At 42.9% G+C, this 15,926-nt stretch overlaps 1 protein-coding gene across 1 annotated transcript; it reads left to right on the forward strand.

Annotated features, from left to right (window-relative positions):
- Positions 1–4,399: 4,399 nt before the first annotated feature.
- On the forward strand, positions 4,400–15,344 carry LOC137440516 (POU domain, class 2, transcription factor 1-like; the record flags this gene model as incomplete). The annotated part of the gene is made up of 5 exons (XM_068136744.1): positions 4,400–4,495; positions 4,986–5,086; positions 11,653–11,706; positions 13,331–13,450; positions 15,165–15,344. Coding segments are annotated over 5 exons (551 nt in total), but the record flags the coding sequence as incomplete, so codon positions are not given.
- Positions 15,345–15,926: the final 582 nt, after the last annotated feature.

A 15,926-nucleotide genomic window follows, 5' to 3' on the forward strand; every position in this document is an offset into this window, starting at 1 on the left:
TGACATAGCAGCAAAACAGTTTTTATAAGTGTATCATTTGGAAGGATTCTAAAAGTTCTTTGTTTACATGCTTCATTTCCAGAGATTGATATTTCCAGAGATGGATTTTTCTGGTTTTCATAAGATGAAAGTCTATAGGCAAGTGGGAGAGGGACCATGAAATATTCGTTATCTGCTTAAAATCTGGCCTAAAATGGATGCTGAACTTCTAACTAACAATGTGGACAAGGAATCAGCAATTTGAGTATTGGGTGTATCTGTAAATTCATGCAGAGAGAGAGATGGACTGTACTCCTGGTGTGTTGGTACATGTCTGCCAGAGTACAGTGCCTGTACTTGTTAGTTTTGAAACCTTTCTCCTTGTCTGCTTTCCCTTCCCAAGTCCTTTACTTCACCTTATTCCACATCTCCCCATACCTGTAGTTTCTCACAACTCTTAGTTTCTCCTGCAGTTTGTAAACTTAGACTAAAGTCTGATGATTATGATCTTGATTTGGAGAGTGAGTTGTTCTTCAGACTGTAGGAGCAGTGTTACCTTGACTGCTCCATTTTGTCATGTCTTTACCCTCTGCAGGTAGAATTCCAAGATGGCATAATCTAATCTACATTCAAGATCATACAATCACAGAATCAGTAAGGTTGGAAAAGACCTCAGAGATCACCAAGTCCAACCTGTCACCCAACACCTCATGACTAACTAAACCATGGCTTCAAGTGCCATGTCCAATCCCCTCTTGAACACCTCCAGGGACGGTGACTCCACCACCTCTCTGGGCAGCACATTCCAATGGCCAATTACTCTTTCTGGGAAGAACTTTCTCCTCACCTCCAGCCTAAACTTCCCCTGGTGCAGCTTGAGACTGTGTCCTCTTGTTGTGGTGCTGGTTGCCTGGGAGAAGCGATCAACCCCCACCTCGCTACAACCTCCTTTCAGGGAGTTGTAGAGAGCAAGGAGGTCTCCCCTGAGCCGCCTCTTCTCCAGGCTTAACAACCCCAGCTCCCTCAGCCTCTCCTCACAGGGCTGTGCTCCAAACCCCTCACCAGTTTTATTGCCCTTCTCTGGACACATTCAAGTTGCTCAATGTCTTTCTTAAATTGAGGGGCCCAGAACTGGATACAGGACTTTCTGCCTGGCCACTCTTCAGCCACTCTGACACCAGCCTGTAGCACTGCATGGGGTAGATGTGGCCAATGTGTAGAACCTGGCACTTAGATGACCAGCCTGTCAAGGTCCATCTGCATATCCCTCCTACCCTCTAACAGATCAACACCTACTCACAATTTGGTGTTGTCTGCAAACTTACTAGTGGTGGACTCAATCCCCTCACCTAGATCATCAGTAAAGGTATTGCATAGGATTGGGCTCAACACTGATCCCTGGGGGATCCTGGTACTTGTTGGTCTGGTGTGGCACTGGTGTTTTTGATGTTGGCAAGGTGTTAGATGAGCCCTAACAGTTACAGGAGCTGGGATGGAGATAGAAAAACCATGTGCTTGGGATTGTTAAAATTGCGATATTTATGACTGCCCCTGCCACATCTAATAATCACCATGGGTGTTTTGCATCTGAGCAGAAGTGGCATACTCATCCTTTCATGTCCTTATGATGCACTGGCATTGTTTGACACCTCTGTTTTCCAGTCTCTTTGTCAGATTTCTTGGTTTCCGTAAGTCCTGTGGAATTATGCTTAGAGTGCTGCATCCTTATGAGCACCTTAACAGCATGTCCTTTCATAGGCTGGCCATCCTGGCCTATATCAGGAACACTGTGGCCAGCAGGAGCAGGCCTGTACTCATTCTGCCCTGTACTCAGCACTGGTTAGGCTACACCTTGAGTACTGTGCCCAGTTTGTCTGGGTCCCTCAGTTTAGGAAAGATGTTGAGTTGCTGGAAGGTGTCCAGAGAAGGGCAACAAAGCTGGGGAGGGGTCTGGAGCACAGCCCTGTGAGGAGAGGCTGAGGGAACTGGGGTTGCTTAGCCTGGAGAAGAGGAGGCTCAGGGGAGACCTTCTTGCTCTCTACAACTCCCTGAATGGAGGTTGTTGCCAGGTGGGGGTTGGTCTCTTCTCCCATGCAACCTGTGACAGAACAAGAGGACACAGTCTCAAGCTGCACCAAGGGAGGTTTAGGCTGGATATTAGGAAGAAGTTCTTTCCAGAAAGAGAGATTGGGATTGGGATGTGCTGTCCAGAGAGGTTGTGGAGTCACCATTCCTGGAGGTGTTTAAGAAGAGCCTGGATGAGGCACTTGGTGCCATGGTTTACCATGGTTTAGTTGATTAGATGGTGTTGGGTGATGAGTTGGACTCGATAATCCCAAAGGTCTTTTCCAACCTGTCCTATCCATGTGCAGTTGTTTAGAAGCTGTAGAGGGCTTGTGATAAATGCCAGCCTCTTTGGTGACATTTCTTCCAAAACTAAGGCTGCATCTGAAGAGGAAGAGACATTGTCCTTCCAAATGCCAAAGAAAGCTTTCAGTGCAAGTAGAACAGAGTGTGAACAGGAGTGGTTTGGGGGTTTTCTCCAGTTTGGTTTTGGGAGGCATGGAGAGAAGGGAGTTGGAGCACCTTCAAGGTTGAATTTCAAGAGAATGTTGTTTTCTTGCAGTGTCTTTCTAAACGTTTTTTTCGGACCTATGGAGATTTTTAACCTCAGTCTTGGAGGTGGTTTGTTCAAAGCTATCAACCCTATGAGCTTTGAAATTCCCATACTAAGACTCAACAGAAGCATTAACTGGAGCATTGTTTTCTGTACACGTGCATGAGAGCAGTGCTTGTTTAAGATGTTAGCATGATTTGAGGTTCTTTTTGGAACATAGTTAACTAAAACAGGTTCCCCTGTGTGTTTAAGGTGAGGCTTCCAGTGAATCCTCTCAGAAATGGTTTGTGGGGTTTTTGTGTTGTGTTTTGGGGGGTGGGGTTTGGGGGGTTTTTGTGGGTGGTGTTGTAGTTGTTGTTGTGGGTGGTTTTGTTGTTGTTTCTTTTTACCCCCTGCAAATTTCCAATTGGAAATACCTGCCTTTACAACAGGCTTATTATTTGGGTTCTTTGTGGTTTTTTGGTTGGTTTGGTTGGGGTTTTTTTTGTGGTTTTGGGTTTTTTGTGTTGGTTTGGTTGGTTTTGTTTTGGGTTTTTTTGAGAGGCATCCCTGACCACAGGCTGTAGACTAGTTCAAAGTATCTCCTTTAATGAGGAGGTTCTGTGTTGCTTAACCACTGCAACTGTATTTTACATTTCTCTTTATGAGAAATGTAGACAGAAAGGATTTTGAAGTAGGAGTTCCTTGAACACCTATCCACAGACACTGAACAAAATCTAATTGTCATAAAGATTAAACATGCAAGTCTGAAGCTGGTTTTACTTCATTTCAGTCACACAGTTTTTAAGATGTTCTAGGAATTCCACACAGTTGATACATTCAGAATCTCTCTTCTTCTTGTTGTTAGTCACTGTAGGTAGTAATACCCACCCTACAAACCCACTTGTACGTAGTCCCTAACGTTCATTTGTCTAATCTCCCCATAGAATGAGCTTAAAAGTTTGTAGTTACTTCTCTTAGCAAAAGTGAATTCTGTGGTGGGGTTTTTGTGGATTTTTTGGGTTTGTTTGTGGTTCTCTCTTCCAGGTTATTTGGGAGTTTTCATTGTCACCTTAGATGTTTAGGGAGAAGACAACAAAAATATCAGAACATGCTGTGGTTTTAGTTGTACGGAAGTGGGTGAGAGCAAACATAAGGCTAGGCAGTTACAATGTGTAATGAGAGCTCCACACAAACTTTTGTGGAAATGCCTTTTATCAAAAGAGTAGAGCCATGGCCCATAGCTGCTATGTAGATACAGTACTTCTGTTTTCATCAAGTGTTATTTTACTTTAGAATCATAGAATCAGTAAGGTTGGAAAAAACCTCAGGGAGATAATCAAGTCCAACCTATCACCCAACACCTCATGACTAACTAAACCATGGCTTCAAGTGCCGCGTCCAATCCTCTCTTGAACACCTCCAGGGACAGTGACTCCACCACCTCCCTGGGCAGCACATTCCAATGGCAAATTACTCTTTCTGGGAAGAACTTTCTCCTCACCTCTAGCCTAAACTTCCCCTGGTGCAGCTTGAGACTGTGTTTTCTTGTTCTGGTGCTGGTTGCCTGGGAGAAGAGACCAACCCCCACCTGGCTACAACCTCCCTTCAGGGAGTTGTAGAGAGCAAGAAGGTCTCCCCTGAGCCTCCTCTTTTCCAGGCTAAGCAACCCCAGCTCTCTCAGCCTCTCCTCACAGGGCTGTGCTCCAGACCTCTCCCCAGCCTCGTTGCCCTTCTCTGGACATGTTCCAGTGTCTCAGTGTCCTTCTTTAATGAAAGGTACCTTTGTGTGAACCTTGTTCTTGCCACTTTCTGATCTTGAAGATAGCCTTAAGCTGATGGGTAGAGCGCATGAAGAATGGAAACTCAGTTTAACCTTAGCAGCATGCCCACATTTGGTTCTCAAACCACAGAAGAAGGGTGAGATAATGCATAGAATACAGAATAAAATAAAACAAAACAGCTTGGAAAAGACCTTTGAGATCACTGAGTCCAGCATATCACCCAACAACATCTCATCAACTAAAGCGTGGCACCAGCTGCCTCATCCAGGCTCTTTATAAACACTTCCAGGGATAGTGACTCCACCACCTCCCTGGGCAGTCCATTCCAATGGCCAATATCTCTTTCTGGGAAGAATTTCTTCCTAACATCCAGCCTAGAACAGGTAAGGTAAAGAAAATATGGTACTGATTTTGTACAGCTGGCAAATGCTGTATTATCAACATCTGGAAGTGACACTGCTTCCCATCCCCACATCCCCTTCAGTAACAAAGGTCAGTTCTTGTGCCACTCAGAGTATTTTTGTTGCATACTATTGAGAGATTAGCAGGAGATTTAAAAATATTAATTCTTATCCAATTTCATAAAAGTACTAAAGTAATACTTTTTATTGTCTTTCTTTCACCAGGCACACAAACAAATGGCCTGGACTTTCAGAAGCAGCCTGTGCCTGTTGGAGGACCAATCTCTACAGCCCAGGCCCAGGCCTTCCTTGGGCACCTTCATCAGGTAAGAGAATACTCATTTCAGAGTAGGAGAGACTTGGTCAGATATGAAGGCAGCTACTCTTCCATGCTTTATGTTTACTTTCTGTGAATGATGGGGAGTCATGTAAAGGAATGGATGGGTAGATGACATGCTTAAATAGCTTGGATGGGGAAAAGTTCTTATTGTGTTGCTCCTATTGAGCTGCAGAAGACAGCAAGATAAGGTGAGACCTCTTTGTGGGAGCTAGAAAGCCTCTTTTTTGTGAGCTGAGCAGCAGCCATCATGGAAAATGGGTGGGATGACTGGAGTACTGCCATTGGTGTATACCAACGTTTCAGATGGGATAGGCAAGGAAGAAGTGGTGGTGAAGCGGCCCCCTAAATTAGGGAGACATATCATACAAATTATTGAAGGTGATGATAGGGTTGAGTCCTTACAGGTAAGAATCAGGAGTAAGACCAGGAAGACTGATACTGTGGTGGGAATCTGTTACAGACCACCCAACCAAGATGAAGAGGTAGATGACATGTTTTATAAGCAGTTGAGAGAGGTTTCACAATTGCTACCCCTTGTTCTCATGAGGAACTTCAACTTCCCAGATGTCTGCTGAAAATATAATACACCAGAGACAAAACAGTCCTGGAGGTTCCTGGAGAGTGTGGAAGATAATTTTCTAGCACAACTGGTGAGGGAGCCAACCAGGGAAGGTGCCCTCTTGGACCTGCTTCTTGTGAACATGGGGAAAACTCGTGGGGGAAGTAAAGGTGGGAGCTGTCTAGCACACAGTGATCATGAGATGACTGTTTTCAGTCCTTGGGGAAACAAGGAGAGGGGTTAATAAAACTGCCACCTTGGATTTCTAGAGGACAAACTTTGGCCTGCTCAAGAAACTGACAAACTCCCTTGAAATGCCTCCCTGAAGGCTATAGGAGTCCAGGAAGGCTGGGCATACTTTGAGAGAGAAGTCTTAAAGGCTCAGGAGCAGGCTGTCCCTGTGTGCTGAAAATGAGTTGGCAGGGAAGGATTCTGACCTGGCTGAATAGGGACCTTTGGCTGCACCTCAAGATCAAAAGGAAGAGGGGACAGGTCTCTCATGACAACTATAAAGATGAGTGAAGCTATGTATGGAGAAAATTAGGAGAGGCAAAGCACAGCTATGTTTCCATAAATACATTAACAACAAAAGGAAAGCAAGTAGGGAAATCTCCATCCTTTATTGGATGCCTAGGGAAACAGTGACTAAGGAGGAGGAAAAGGCTGAGGTGCTCAATGCTTACTTTGCCTTGGTCTTTAGCACTGGAACTAGCTGTTCCCTGGACAGACAGACTCATGAGCTATGAGACAGGGAGGGAATGCTGAATGAGATCATCACAATAAAAGAGTGACCTGCTACACCACTCAGATGCACACAAGTCTATGGGGTTGGATGGTCTGCGCTCAAGGGTGCTGAAGGAGTTGGCCACTTTATTTTCCTGAAGTCCTGGCTAACAGGGAAGGTCCCAGTGGACTGGAGGGTAGCAAATGTAACACCAAATCTACAAGAAAGGAGGATCTGAGAAACTATAGACCTGTCAGTGTGACCTTGGTACTAGGGAAGGTCATGAAGCAGGTCATCTCAAGCATCATTACGTGTCCTGTAGAGGACAACCAAGGGATCAGGCCCAGTTAGCGTGTGTTTATGAAAGGCAGGTCCTGCCTGACCAACCCGATCTTCCATGACAAGATGACCCAACTATTGGATGAAGGAAAGGCTGTGGATGTTGTCTACCTAGATTTTTCAAGAGCTTTTGACACCGTTTCCCACCGAATTCTTGTGGACAAACTGGCTGCTCATGGCTTGGCTGAGCACACTCTGCTGGATAAAGCACGGATTAGGTGAATGGGCCCAAAGAGTGGTGGTCAATGGAGTTAAATCCACCTGGCAGCCAGTCACAAGGGGTGTTCCTCAGGGCTTAATGTTGGGACTGCTTCTGTTTAACATCTTTATTGAAGAATTGAAGATCTTGATGAAGATGTAGAATGTGTCATAGAGTTTGCAGACACCACCAAGTTGGGTGGAGTGTTGACCTGCACAAGTATATGGAGGCTCAGTAGAGGACTTGGATAGGTCAGGTTGATGGGTCAATGTTAATGGTATGAGCTTCAACAAGCCAAGTGCCAGGTCCTGCACTTAGGCCCCCATGAAATGCTGCAGGCTTGGGGAAGTGTGGCTGGAAAGCTGTCTGGCAGAAGGGGACGTGGGTGTTATAATAGACAAGCGGCTGAATATGAACGAGCTGTGTGCCCAGGTGGTGAAGAAAGCCAGTGGCATCCTGGCTTGTATTAGAAATGCTGTGTCCAGCAGGAGTAAGGAGGTGATTGCCCTTCTGCACTCCGCACTGCTGCAGCCATGCCTTGAGTATTGTGTCCAGTTTTGGGCACCTCAGTACAAGAGAGAGATTGATAGTGCTGACGTGAGTGCAGAGGAGGGCAACAAAAGTAGGCAGGGGCCTGGAGAATAAATCTTATGAAGAGCAACTGAAGGAGCTGGGGCTGTTTAGTTTGAAGAAGAGGAGGCTAAGGAGAGACCTCCTGGCTCTCTACAACTGCCTGAAAGGATGTTACAGAGGAGTTGGTGCTGGTCTCTTCTCACAGTTAATTAGCAATAGAACAAGAGGGAATGGCCCTCAAACTGCAACAGGGCAGGTTCAGACTGGACATCAGGAAGCTTTTTCATGGAAGAAGTGGTCAGACATTGGGATAGGCTGCTCGGGGAGGCGTGTGGGTCACCAGCCCTGGATGTGTTTAAAGGTCGTTTAGATGTGGTGCTTGGGGTTATGGTTTAGGGGTGAACCTTGTAGGTTTAATGGTTGGACTTTATAATCCCAAGGGTCTTTGCCAACCTGAATGATTCTGTGATTCTGAGGGGAGAATGCCTGAAGTATTGAATTAAAAACAAATAAATTAAAAACCTTAATGGATGTACCAAGTGGGAAGGCAAGGTAGAGTTCACTGGTTTTGTTAAAAGATTGTATTTGTTAAGGGATTGGAAAGCAGCTCTGTGGAAAAAAGACCTGGGAGTATTGGTGGACAATAGGATGCCTCTTCTCCCAGGCAACCAGCACCAGAACAAGAGGACACAGTCTCAAGCTGTGCCAGGGGAGGTTTAGGCTGGAGGTGAGGAGAAAGCTCTTCACTGAGACAGTTGTTAGCCATTGGAATGTGCTGCCCAGGCAGGTGGTGGAGTCCCATCCCTGGAGGTGTTCAAGAGGGGATTGGATGTGGCACTTGGTGCCATGGTCTAGTCATGAGGTCTGTGGTGACAGATTGGACTTGATGATCTTTGAGGTCTCTTCCAACCTTGGTGATTCTGTGTGATTCTGTGACCATGAGCCAGCAATGTGCCATTGTGGCCAAGAAGGCCAATGGCATCCTGGGGTGCATCAAGCAGAGTGTGGCAAGCAGGTCGAGGGAGGTTATCCTTCCTTTCTGCTATGCCCTGGTGAGGCCTCATATGGACTACTGTGTCCAGTTCTGGGCTCCCCAGTTAAAGAAGGGCAGGGAAATGCTTGAAAGGGTACAGCAAAGGACTATGAAGATGATTAGGAGACTAGAACATCTCTCTTAGGAAGAAAGGTTGAGGGGTGGACTTGGGGCATTTTAGCCTACAGAAGACTGAGGGAGTATCTTATCAATACTTACAACAGTGGGTGTCAGGAGGGTGGGGCCAGCCTCCCTTCAGTGATGCTGAGTGACAGGATGGGAAGTAACAGGCGCAGACTTGAATGCCTGAAATGCTATCTGAGCATTAGGAGGAACCTCTTTGCTTTGAGGGTAGCAGAGCCCTGCAACAGGCTGCCCAGAGAGGTGGTGGAGGCTCTATTTTTGGAGTCATTCAAAACCCGCCTGAATGCATTCCTCTGCAACCTGCTCTAGGTGAACCTGCTCTGGCAGTGGGGTTGGACTAGATGATTTTTGGAGGTTCACCCCAACCTCTATCATTCTGGGATTCTGTGTGTTGACCCAATAACTGCAAAGGCTCTGAAACTGTCAGTATTTAGTTAAAAACAGAAGTGTGTTGAATGGCAGGCAGCACTATCTTTGGTCTTTCAAGTTTTTACACACAAAGTGATGGTACTTACTAAGTATATGTGGTTTGTGAGGTTTAAATTTAATTTTTTTTTTTTAAAGTTATTTTCAGGACCTGTTTGTCAGAGGATATTCAGGTTTCTACTACTATTCCTCTGTTCTGCTGCTGCTGTATTTAAGGAAATCAAAGCTGAACTTCAGATCTAGGCTCAAGCAAAATGGGGCAGCCCTAGGTGAAGAGAAGTATAAGGGGCATAGTTTTTAATCTGTTCATACTTGATGTATGAAAACAAATGTCCTAATTTCTTTCCCTTCCTCAGCACCAAGTTAAAGTTTAAAATGCTGTATCTAATTGGCTGACCTTGAATGCTTGAGGTCTGAGGTTGCACAGTTATTGTGGTGTAATTGACGTACCGAAGCTTTTATGCCCTCTTTTAAGAGCTCTGAATTGCCACTGTATTGTATGGAACATTTTACATGGCACATAATTACAATTTTCCTAGTACATTGGGTTATATGGGGCCTAGGGAGTGCCACTGTTTGAATTTGCTTCACCAACAGGCTGTTGTAGGCTGCCTTTATGTGGAGGGAAGCTGACTAGTTTTCATGGCTTGTCAGTATGTGTTTAACATGGACACATACAGCTGCTCTGCAGAACTTTGTGGTTTAGTCTTTGTTTTGTTATATAGGCTGATCCAGGACAGTAATTGTATTTAGCACAGTGCTTTATCTTGCCTTGAAGCTGTATTTATTTAAACAGTTGTCAGGATCTTTATAACATCATATTTGACAAAGTGTGATTCATTTCTTGAAACTCTAGTTGAAAAGGAAAATCTCAGCTATTCTTTTATGCACCTGTGGGTGTGTGGGAATCTATTGTCAAACTGTTCCCTTCTAGTGTGGTTGATGTTAGTGGGGTGTTATTCAGCCTTAACACACAGTGCTTTCCTCCAGGCTAATAGAAAATATTAGGTTGTAGGCAACATGCAGGAACAGTTTAATTTCTAATTAGAAAATGTTTGTGTGAGGGAAGGGCTGTTGTAATTGCATTCCAAAGGCGTTTTCAGGAATATGCTGTTGGTACCCAAGTGGGATGCCTTTGTAGTCTTTTATGTGGTGTTTGATTATTATGTAATTTAAAAAGCATTATTTCTGAGTGTATTTTGGATGGCAGGCTGTTATTGTTTAGTTTATTCTCTGCTGTTAATTCATATTAAAAGCTCAGATTACATCAACTAATTATATTTTGCTTGTGATAAGGACAAACTTTGCCAGGATTGTTTGCTTAGGTGTAGAAAAGTGCCTTAGTAAGTCAAGTGCTTCCATCTAAAGTGGTAGGAAATATTTCCAAGGTGACTCTTAAGGGCTGCCTGCTTGAATATTCAGTTATTAATTTCATGTACTGCAATTTAAATTAAAACTCTTCTTCCTGTGCTTGCAGATATGTGGATTCTCTTTTGTGATGTATATTATGTGGGGACATCTTTTTATGGCGCCAAGAGCGTTACATTTTGCTTTGCTTTATTGTATCCTTATGTGTTGCCTAGTTTTCAAATGAGCAGTGGCTTTCAAAGGTGGCCAGAGATGGAATTTGCTACAGCTGTAACTCTGACCTTTGAAAGTGGTAGCAATTAATTACCTAGCATTCCTTCTTTATGATAGTAGTGGTGGCAAAAGCAAGATGAGGCTGATTAAAGCCATCTTCAATAAATGAAAAATTAGCACTTGTTTTACAGAGAAAATTCTTACTAGAGATGAAAAAAAAAAACCCCAACCCCACCACTATAGAAATCTCACTTGCTGAAGAGTTCATTTTTATATTTCATTGCAAACCCACAAAAAATTCTTTGGCCCTTTTAATCACAAACCCTGAATGCAAGTTTTGAGTATACCTGAACCAATACAGCCTCTGTAAAGTGTCTCTAGTCCTCTGTACTGAGATCTTCTTTTCAGTGGCAGAAGACTGAAAATACTTGAATGGGTTGATTTGAGGAAAGGTGTTTATACTGTGGGGTTTGTGCTATGCAGGTGATTGCTCCTTGTTGTATAAGTAAGCAGGTGAATGCAGTGTACATATTTGGGATAAGAACCATTCTGAAATATTAGAAGGATGATGATGAGTTGAGCTTAATACCCTCCCCTGGAGCTTGGATTTTTTTGAACTGGGATAGAAATAGCCTGTCCGTCCTAAAATGCTCTGTCAACTCAATTTCATGATAATATCTAGATCCCTAGGCAGGAATACATTCTGCAAGAGGTAGAGAAATATCACTGTGGAAGAGTCTTACAGATTTTTTTCAGCCTGGAGCACAACCCCTATTTCACTCTTTCAGGCCTTAGAGAGGCATGCATTGTTCTTGGCAGAGTTCTTTATTGGTGTACTGGTGGAGAGGTTATTTGCCTTGGTGTCTTGTTTGGTGTGTTTTGGTGTTGTTTGTTTTCAGTTTGGTTTTATTTTTACATTGAAGTTTTCTGTGGATTCTACAGCATTTTATTTCCATCTTTGCACTGTATTGTAGGTCCAGCTCGCTGGAACAAGTTTACAGGCTGCTGCTCAGTCCTTAAATGTACAGGTAAAGACAGTTTCCTTCTGCTGCTTGTCCTTCTCTCGTTCCAATCTGCATTATGGTCCCATTAAGTTTTTAACCTATGATGTATCGCTCTGGTTTTTCATTCTGACTGCTCTTGCAAGTGAATAGGCAGGAATGAATAGTAGTTTTACAACTGTAAATCAGGCTGACAATTACAAGCATTCAGAAATTTGAGTTGTTTAAAACATGCCCTGAATTTAACTTTCTACTGAACTTCAGTCAGGTGTTTTATCATGAAAACTATAAAACCCCAGGGTTATGTAATATTCTTCCATTTATTTGGTGATTTTGAACATAGCAAGCACTTACTTTCTGGTAGCTGAATATAGGAGTATAACATGAAGTATGTAATGTGGGTAGTGTAGATTGCTTGTGTAAATAACACAGTGATTTCAAAATAAGTCAGAGTAATTGTTTAATGTGTGAGAGAGAACAAAACTTTCAAACTTGTTTTATGATGCTGAACACTTCAGTGTATCAGTTAACATGCCACTTCCTCTCAGTACTATATTAAGGGGCAAGGGATGCAGTTTTATTGAAAACTGGTTTCAGTATTGCCTGTTATTAAAGAATGTAGGTAATGCATTACATGAAATGCAGTAGAATGTGGACCCACTTATACATAATAACAATTTGGAAAGAAGAGAAGGTATAGTGACCTTCCTTTCTAAGAGGAAGGAGGCAGAAAATTGCTTTGGTTGCCATGGTAAACTTCCATCCCTGAGAGAGATGTTGGCAAACAGGCTGTATCTCTAGTGCAGAGTGTTTACAGTCCTGCGCTGTAATTATCGCTCAATGACTGGCAGAATTAATCAGAGCCTTTATGTTAATTAGCCTGCTCTGCAGTCCCTAAAACAGGTGGTGGAAAATATGCAAATCTATGCAGAATTTTAATGTTCTGCATAACCAGTTTTAATTATCATAAAACTCCCTCAACCCTCCTCGTGCACTTGCATTTCCTCCCTCATGTCTTCACAAGTTCTTATTCAAAAGAAACCAACAAAACAAAACCACACACACAAAATTTCCAACCTCCCCCCCCCATCTTTTAAATGAATCAGCATTCAATTAAATAAATTTTACCTTTGATTATTTAAAAGCACTGTGTATATTATGTATTTCACTGCAGGTAGATAAACCTGTGAGGATTTCTTAAACCAGTTTCATGCAAGCCAACAGTATGACGACTTAGAGGTGCAGGGTGCAGATAAAAAAAGGGAAGCAATCTCCTTTCCCTTGTCCCATTGTTCAGGATTTTAGGCAATGAATAATTTTAACAACCTTTTCTTTCTTTGTGGTGAAAGGTAGTGTCAGCTTCTTTTGCATTGTGCAAAATTAAATGAGATCTGAAAATAATGCCAAAGAGTTACAAAGGACCTGGGAGTCTCTTTGTTTTGTTTAAACTGCATTACCTACAGACATGTTTGAGCAATCCTAGCATATAGAGCCATGGCTTAAATGCACTCTTAAAATAAACCCAAGGGCTTTTTGTATGCAGATGAAAGATTTTTATTGTGCAGTGTTGAGATAGCAGTGTTATACATTAACATCTGTTTTACACTATAAAGAGTTGTTTGGTTTTTGTTGTGTTTTTTTTTTTGACTAGTCTAAATCTAATGAAGAATCTGGGGACTCTCAGCAGCCAAGCCAGCCTTCCCAGCAGCCTTCAGTGCAGGCGGCCATACCCCAGACCCAGCTCATGCTGGCCGGAGGACAGATCACTGGGGTAAGATTTACCCAAGTACGCTGCAGTAAACCTCCTGTCCGGCAAATGATTGCAGTATCTACAGCAGTCCCTGCAGAACTCAGTGAAGGTTATTGTCATTTCCTTTAGCACAGGAGGAAACTTGAGTGAAAGATGAGACAGAAAATGTCTTCCTATAAAAAAAACCTCCAAACTTTTGACCTTTGAGGTTTGTTGCAACGTGTTTGCTTAATTAAAAAACATTTCTCTCTGTTCTGAGCATCTGTCTTGAGTCTACAATGAGATTAGCGCCTGGTGCATGTACAAATAAAGTCAGTGTCATCAAAAGGGATTTCAGTTAGTCTTTACATTTTTTTTTGGCAACATGAAACATGGGAGCACAAGACTAAATCTTAGCAGGTAGCTGGGTGAAGAACAGAAATCATGGGAACTGCTGACACAAATTCTTCCTCTTCTCAAACACATTTCTTGTTCAGCAGCTGTATTAGTACTTGCCTTTAGCCTCTTCAGCCTGGTTTTAGCCTACTGGTTTTGAGGGGTTATTTTAATTGCAAGGGAGTAAATATATGGAATGACTTGTTTCAGGATTACCAGTGTTTCTGAATTGTTGTAAAGGCTTTCAGTTATCTAAGAGCAAATTTCATGAATGGGCTGGTTTGATTGAAGAGTTTGCCTCCATGTAATCCCCTTTGCAGCTTTAAGAGTTTGCATGCTAATAAGGAATTTTGGGCAGTTGCTCCAGCAATGTATTTATGATATGAAGCATTAGGTTAGATCATCTCTACACTTAAATGAAGTGATACCTTAATTTCATGTTCAATCATGAAGTCTTCTTGGATGCTAGTGTGTAAATGTCCTATGTAGCTCTTGGTTACTTACAGTGAGGGTTCTAAAAGTGAGACTGTTTTAACATGTTATTAATGCCTAGCATATTTTACTGGTTTTCTCATTTTCATAAAATGTGGGTTTGCTTGCATTTATCATTGTCTGCAGCAGTGAGACATTCAAAACTCCAGGTACATATGGATTGTAGTAAACATGGGCATCAAGATGCATTTACATGTGAAGGAGGGGTGGCTGCCACCTGTTTCACAAAGATAATGCATGTTTGGGAATGGGAAGTGATGTAGACTTGCCAATGCTACTAAACAACAAAAAACAGGCAGATGGGGGGAGACTTGGAGAGAAACAAATGGAGCTCATGTTCTTTACTTATATCTTAGGGTATAAGGGAAATGATGGAATATGGCAGGGTTTCATGCTAATGTGAAGCAGCTGGGGTGTTATCAGTTTGTTCAGTAGCCATAGCCAGCATTCCTGCTTTTCATTCATCTGGCTAATCACTTGTGTTCTGCTGGGTGTATATTTCCTTTCAAGTCCTGACAAAATTGAGTCTTTTCTTCTGCTTGCTACTTGATTACCTTTTCCCTGAACTTCTTGGTAGGATTGTGAAGAAAACTTGAGTAAAGTTAGGTTCTGTAGGTTCCCGTAGGTGCAAATGTTTGCATTCATGTGGTTTGGTTTATGTCAGGTCTGTGGTAGATTGGTTCCTACACTGTGCTGGGTAGATAGTTGTCCTTACTTGAGGCCAGAGTCATTGGCTAGTTAAAGGCTGAATCGTAGCAATAGTTCAAGGAATGTCTGGTTAATACAACTAGCAATGAGCTAGCTAATGGCTTTGTAGCTGAAGTGGCTCTTTCCATTATTAATGGCTGTGTTTTCTAATTATTTATAGCTCACGTTGACGCCAGCCCAGCAACAGTTATTGCTACAACAGGCGCAGGCACAGTTGCTGGCGGCTGCAGTGCAGCATTCAGCCAGCCAGCAGCACAGCGCTGCTGGTGCCACCATCTCGGCCTCTGCTGCAACGCCGATGACGCAGATCCCTCTATCTCAGCCAATACAGATTGCACAGGTGAGCCTTGAGGCTTGAGAGGGTGGAAAATAGGAGATTTGACTAATTGCATCATTGAACCAATACTTTTATTCCTTATTTAGTGAGTTGCTATAGTTCTGTATCATTGAGTACTGCTAGTCTTTTCTCATGTGTCCTTAGAGCAAAGAATGCATACCAGATGCTCATCAGTTCCACAGGGCTTCTGAGTTTGTTCCTGTGTATGACCAGATGCTGTATTTTCTGGATTTTTCTCCTTGCAGTTAGCTTGAGAATGGACATTTGTCAAAAGCTGTACCAGTGGGAGGAGATACCTATGTATCACAAAGGATACTTGTTAGATCCAAAGACCAAAATAATAGGAGCTAAAGAAAAGGCAGTTTAACTTGACACATTTTTGTGCTGTTTTGGCTTGGTGCTTAATGCACCAAGTTCATTTACTATGAATGGGGACTCTCTTGTGTCTAGAGAAAAACTTGCCAGAATGAATCTGGTGTCAGAATCTGCCCAGTTTTATGGGCCACTGATAAAGACCTATTAATTCTGGAGATGTGCTTGCCAAGGAAGTTTTGCTTAACTAGAAGCAGCAAAGATCCTCCTGGG

Source organism: Melanerpes formicivorus, unplaced genomic scaffold (genome assembly GCF_026170545.1).
Source record: "Melanerpes formicivorus ecotype bairdi unplaced genomic scaffold, bMelFor1.0.p_v2 SCAF_3139, whole genome shotgun sequence".
Lineage (NCBI taxonomy): Eukaryota > Metazoa > Chordata > Aves > Piciformes > Picidae > Melanerpes > Melanerpes formicivorus.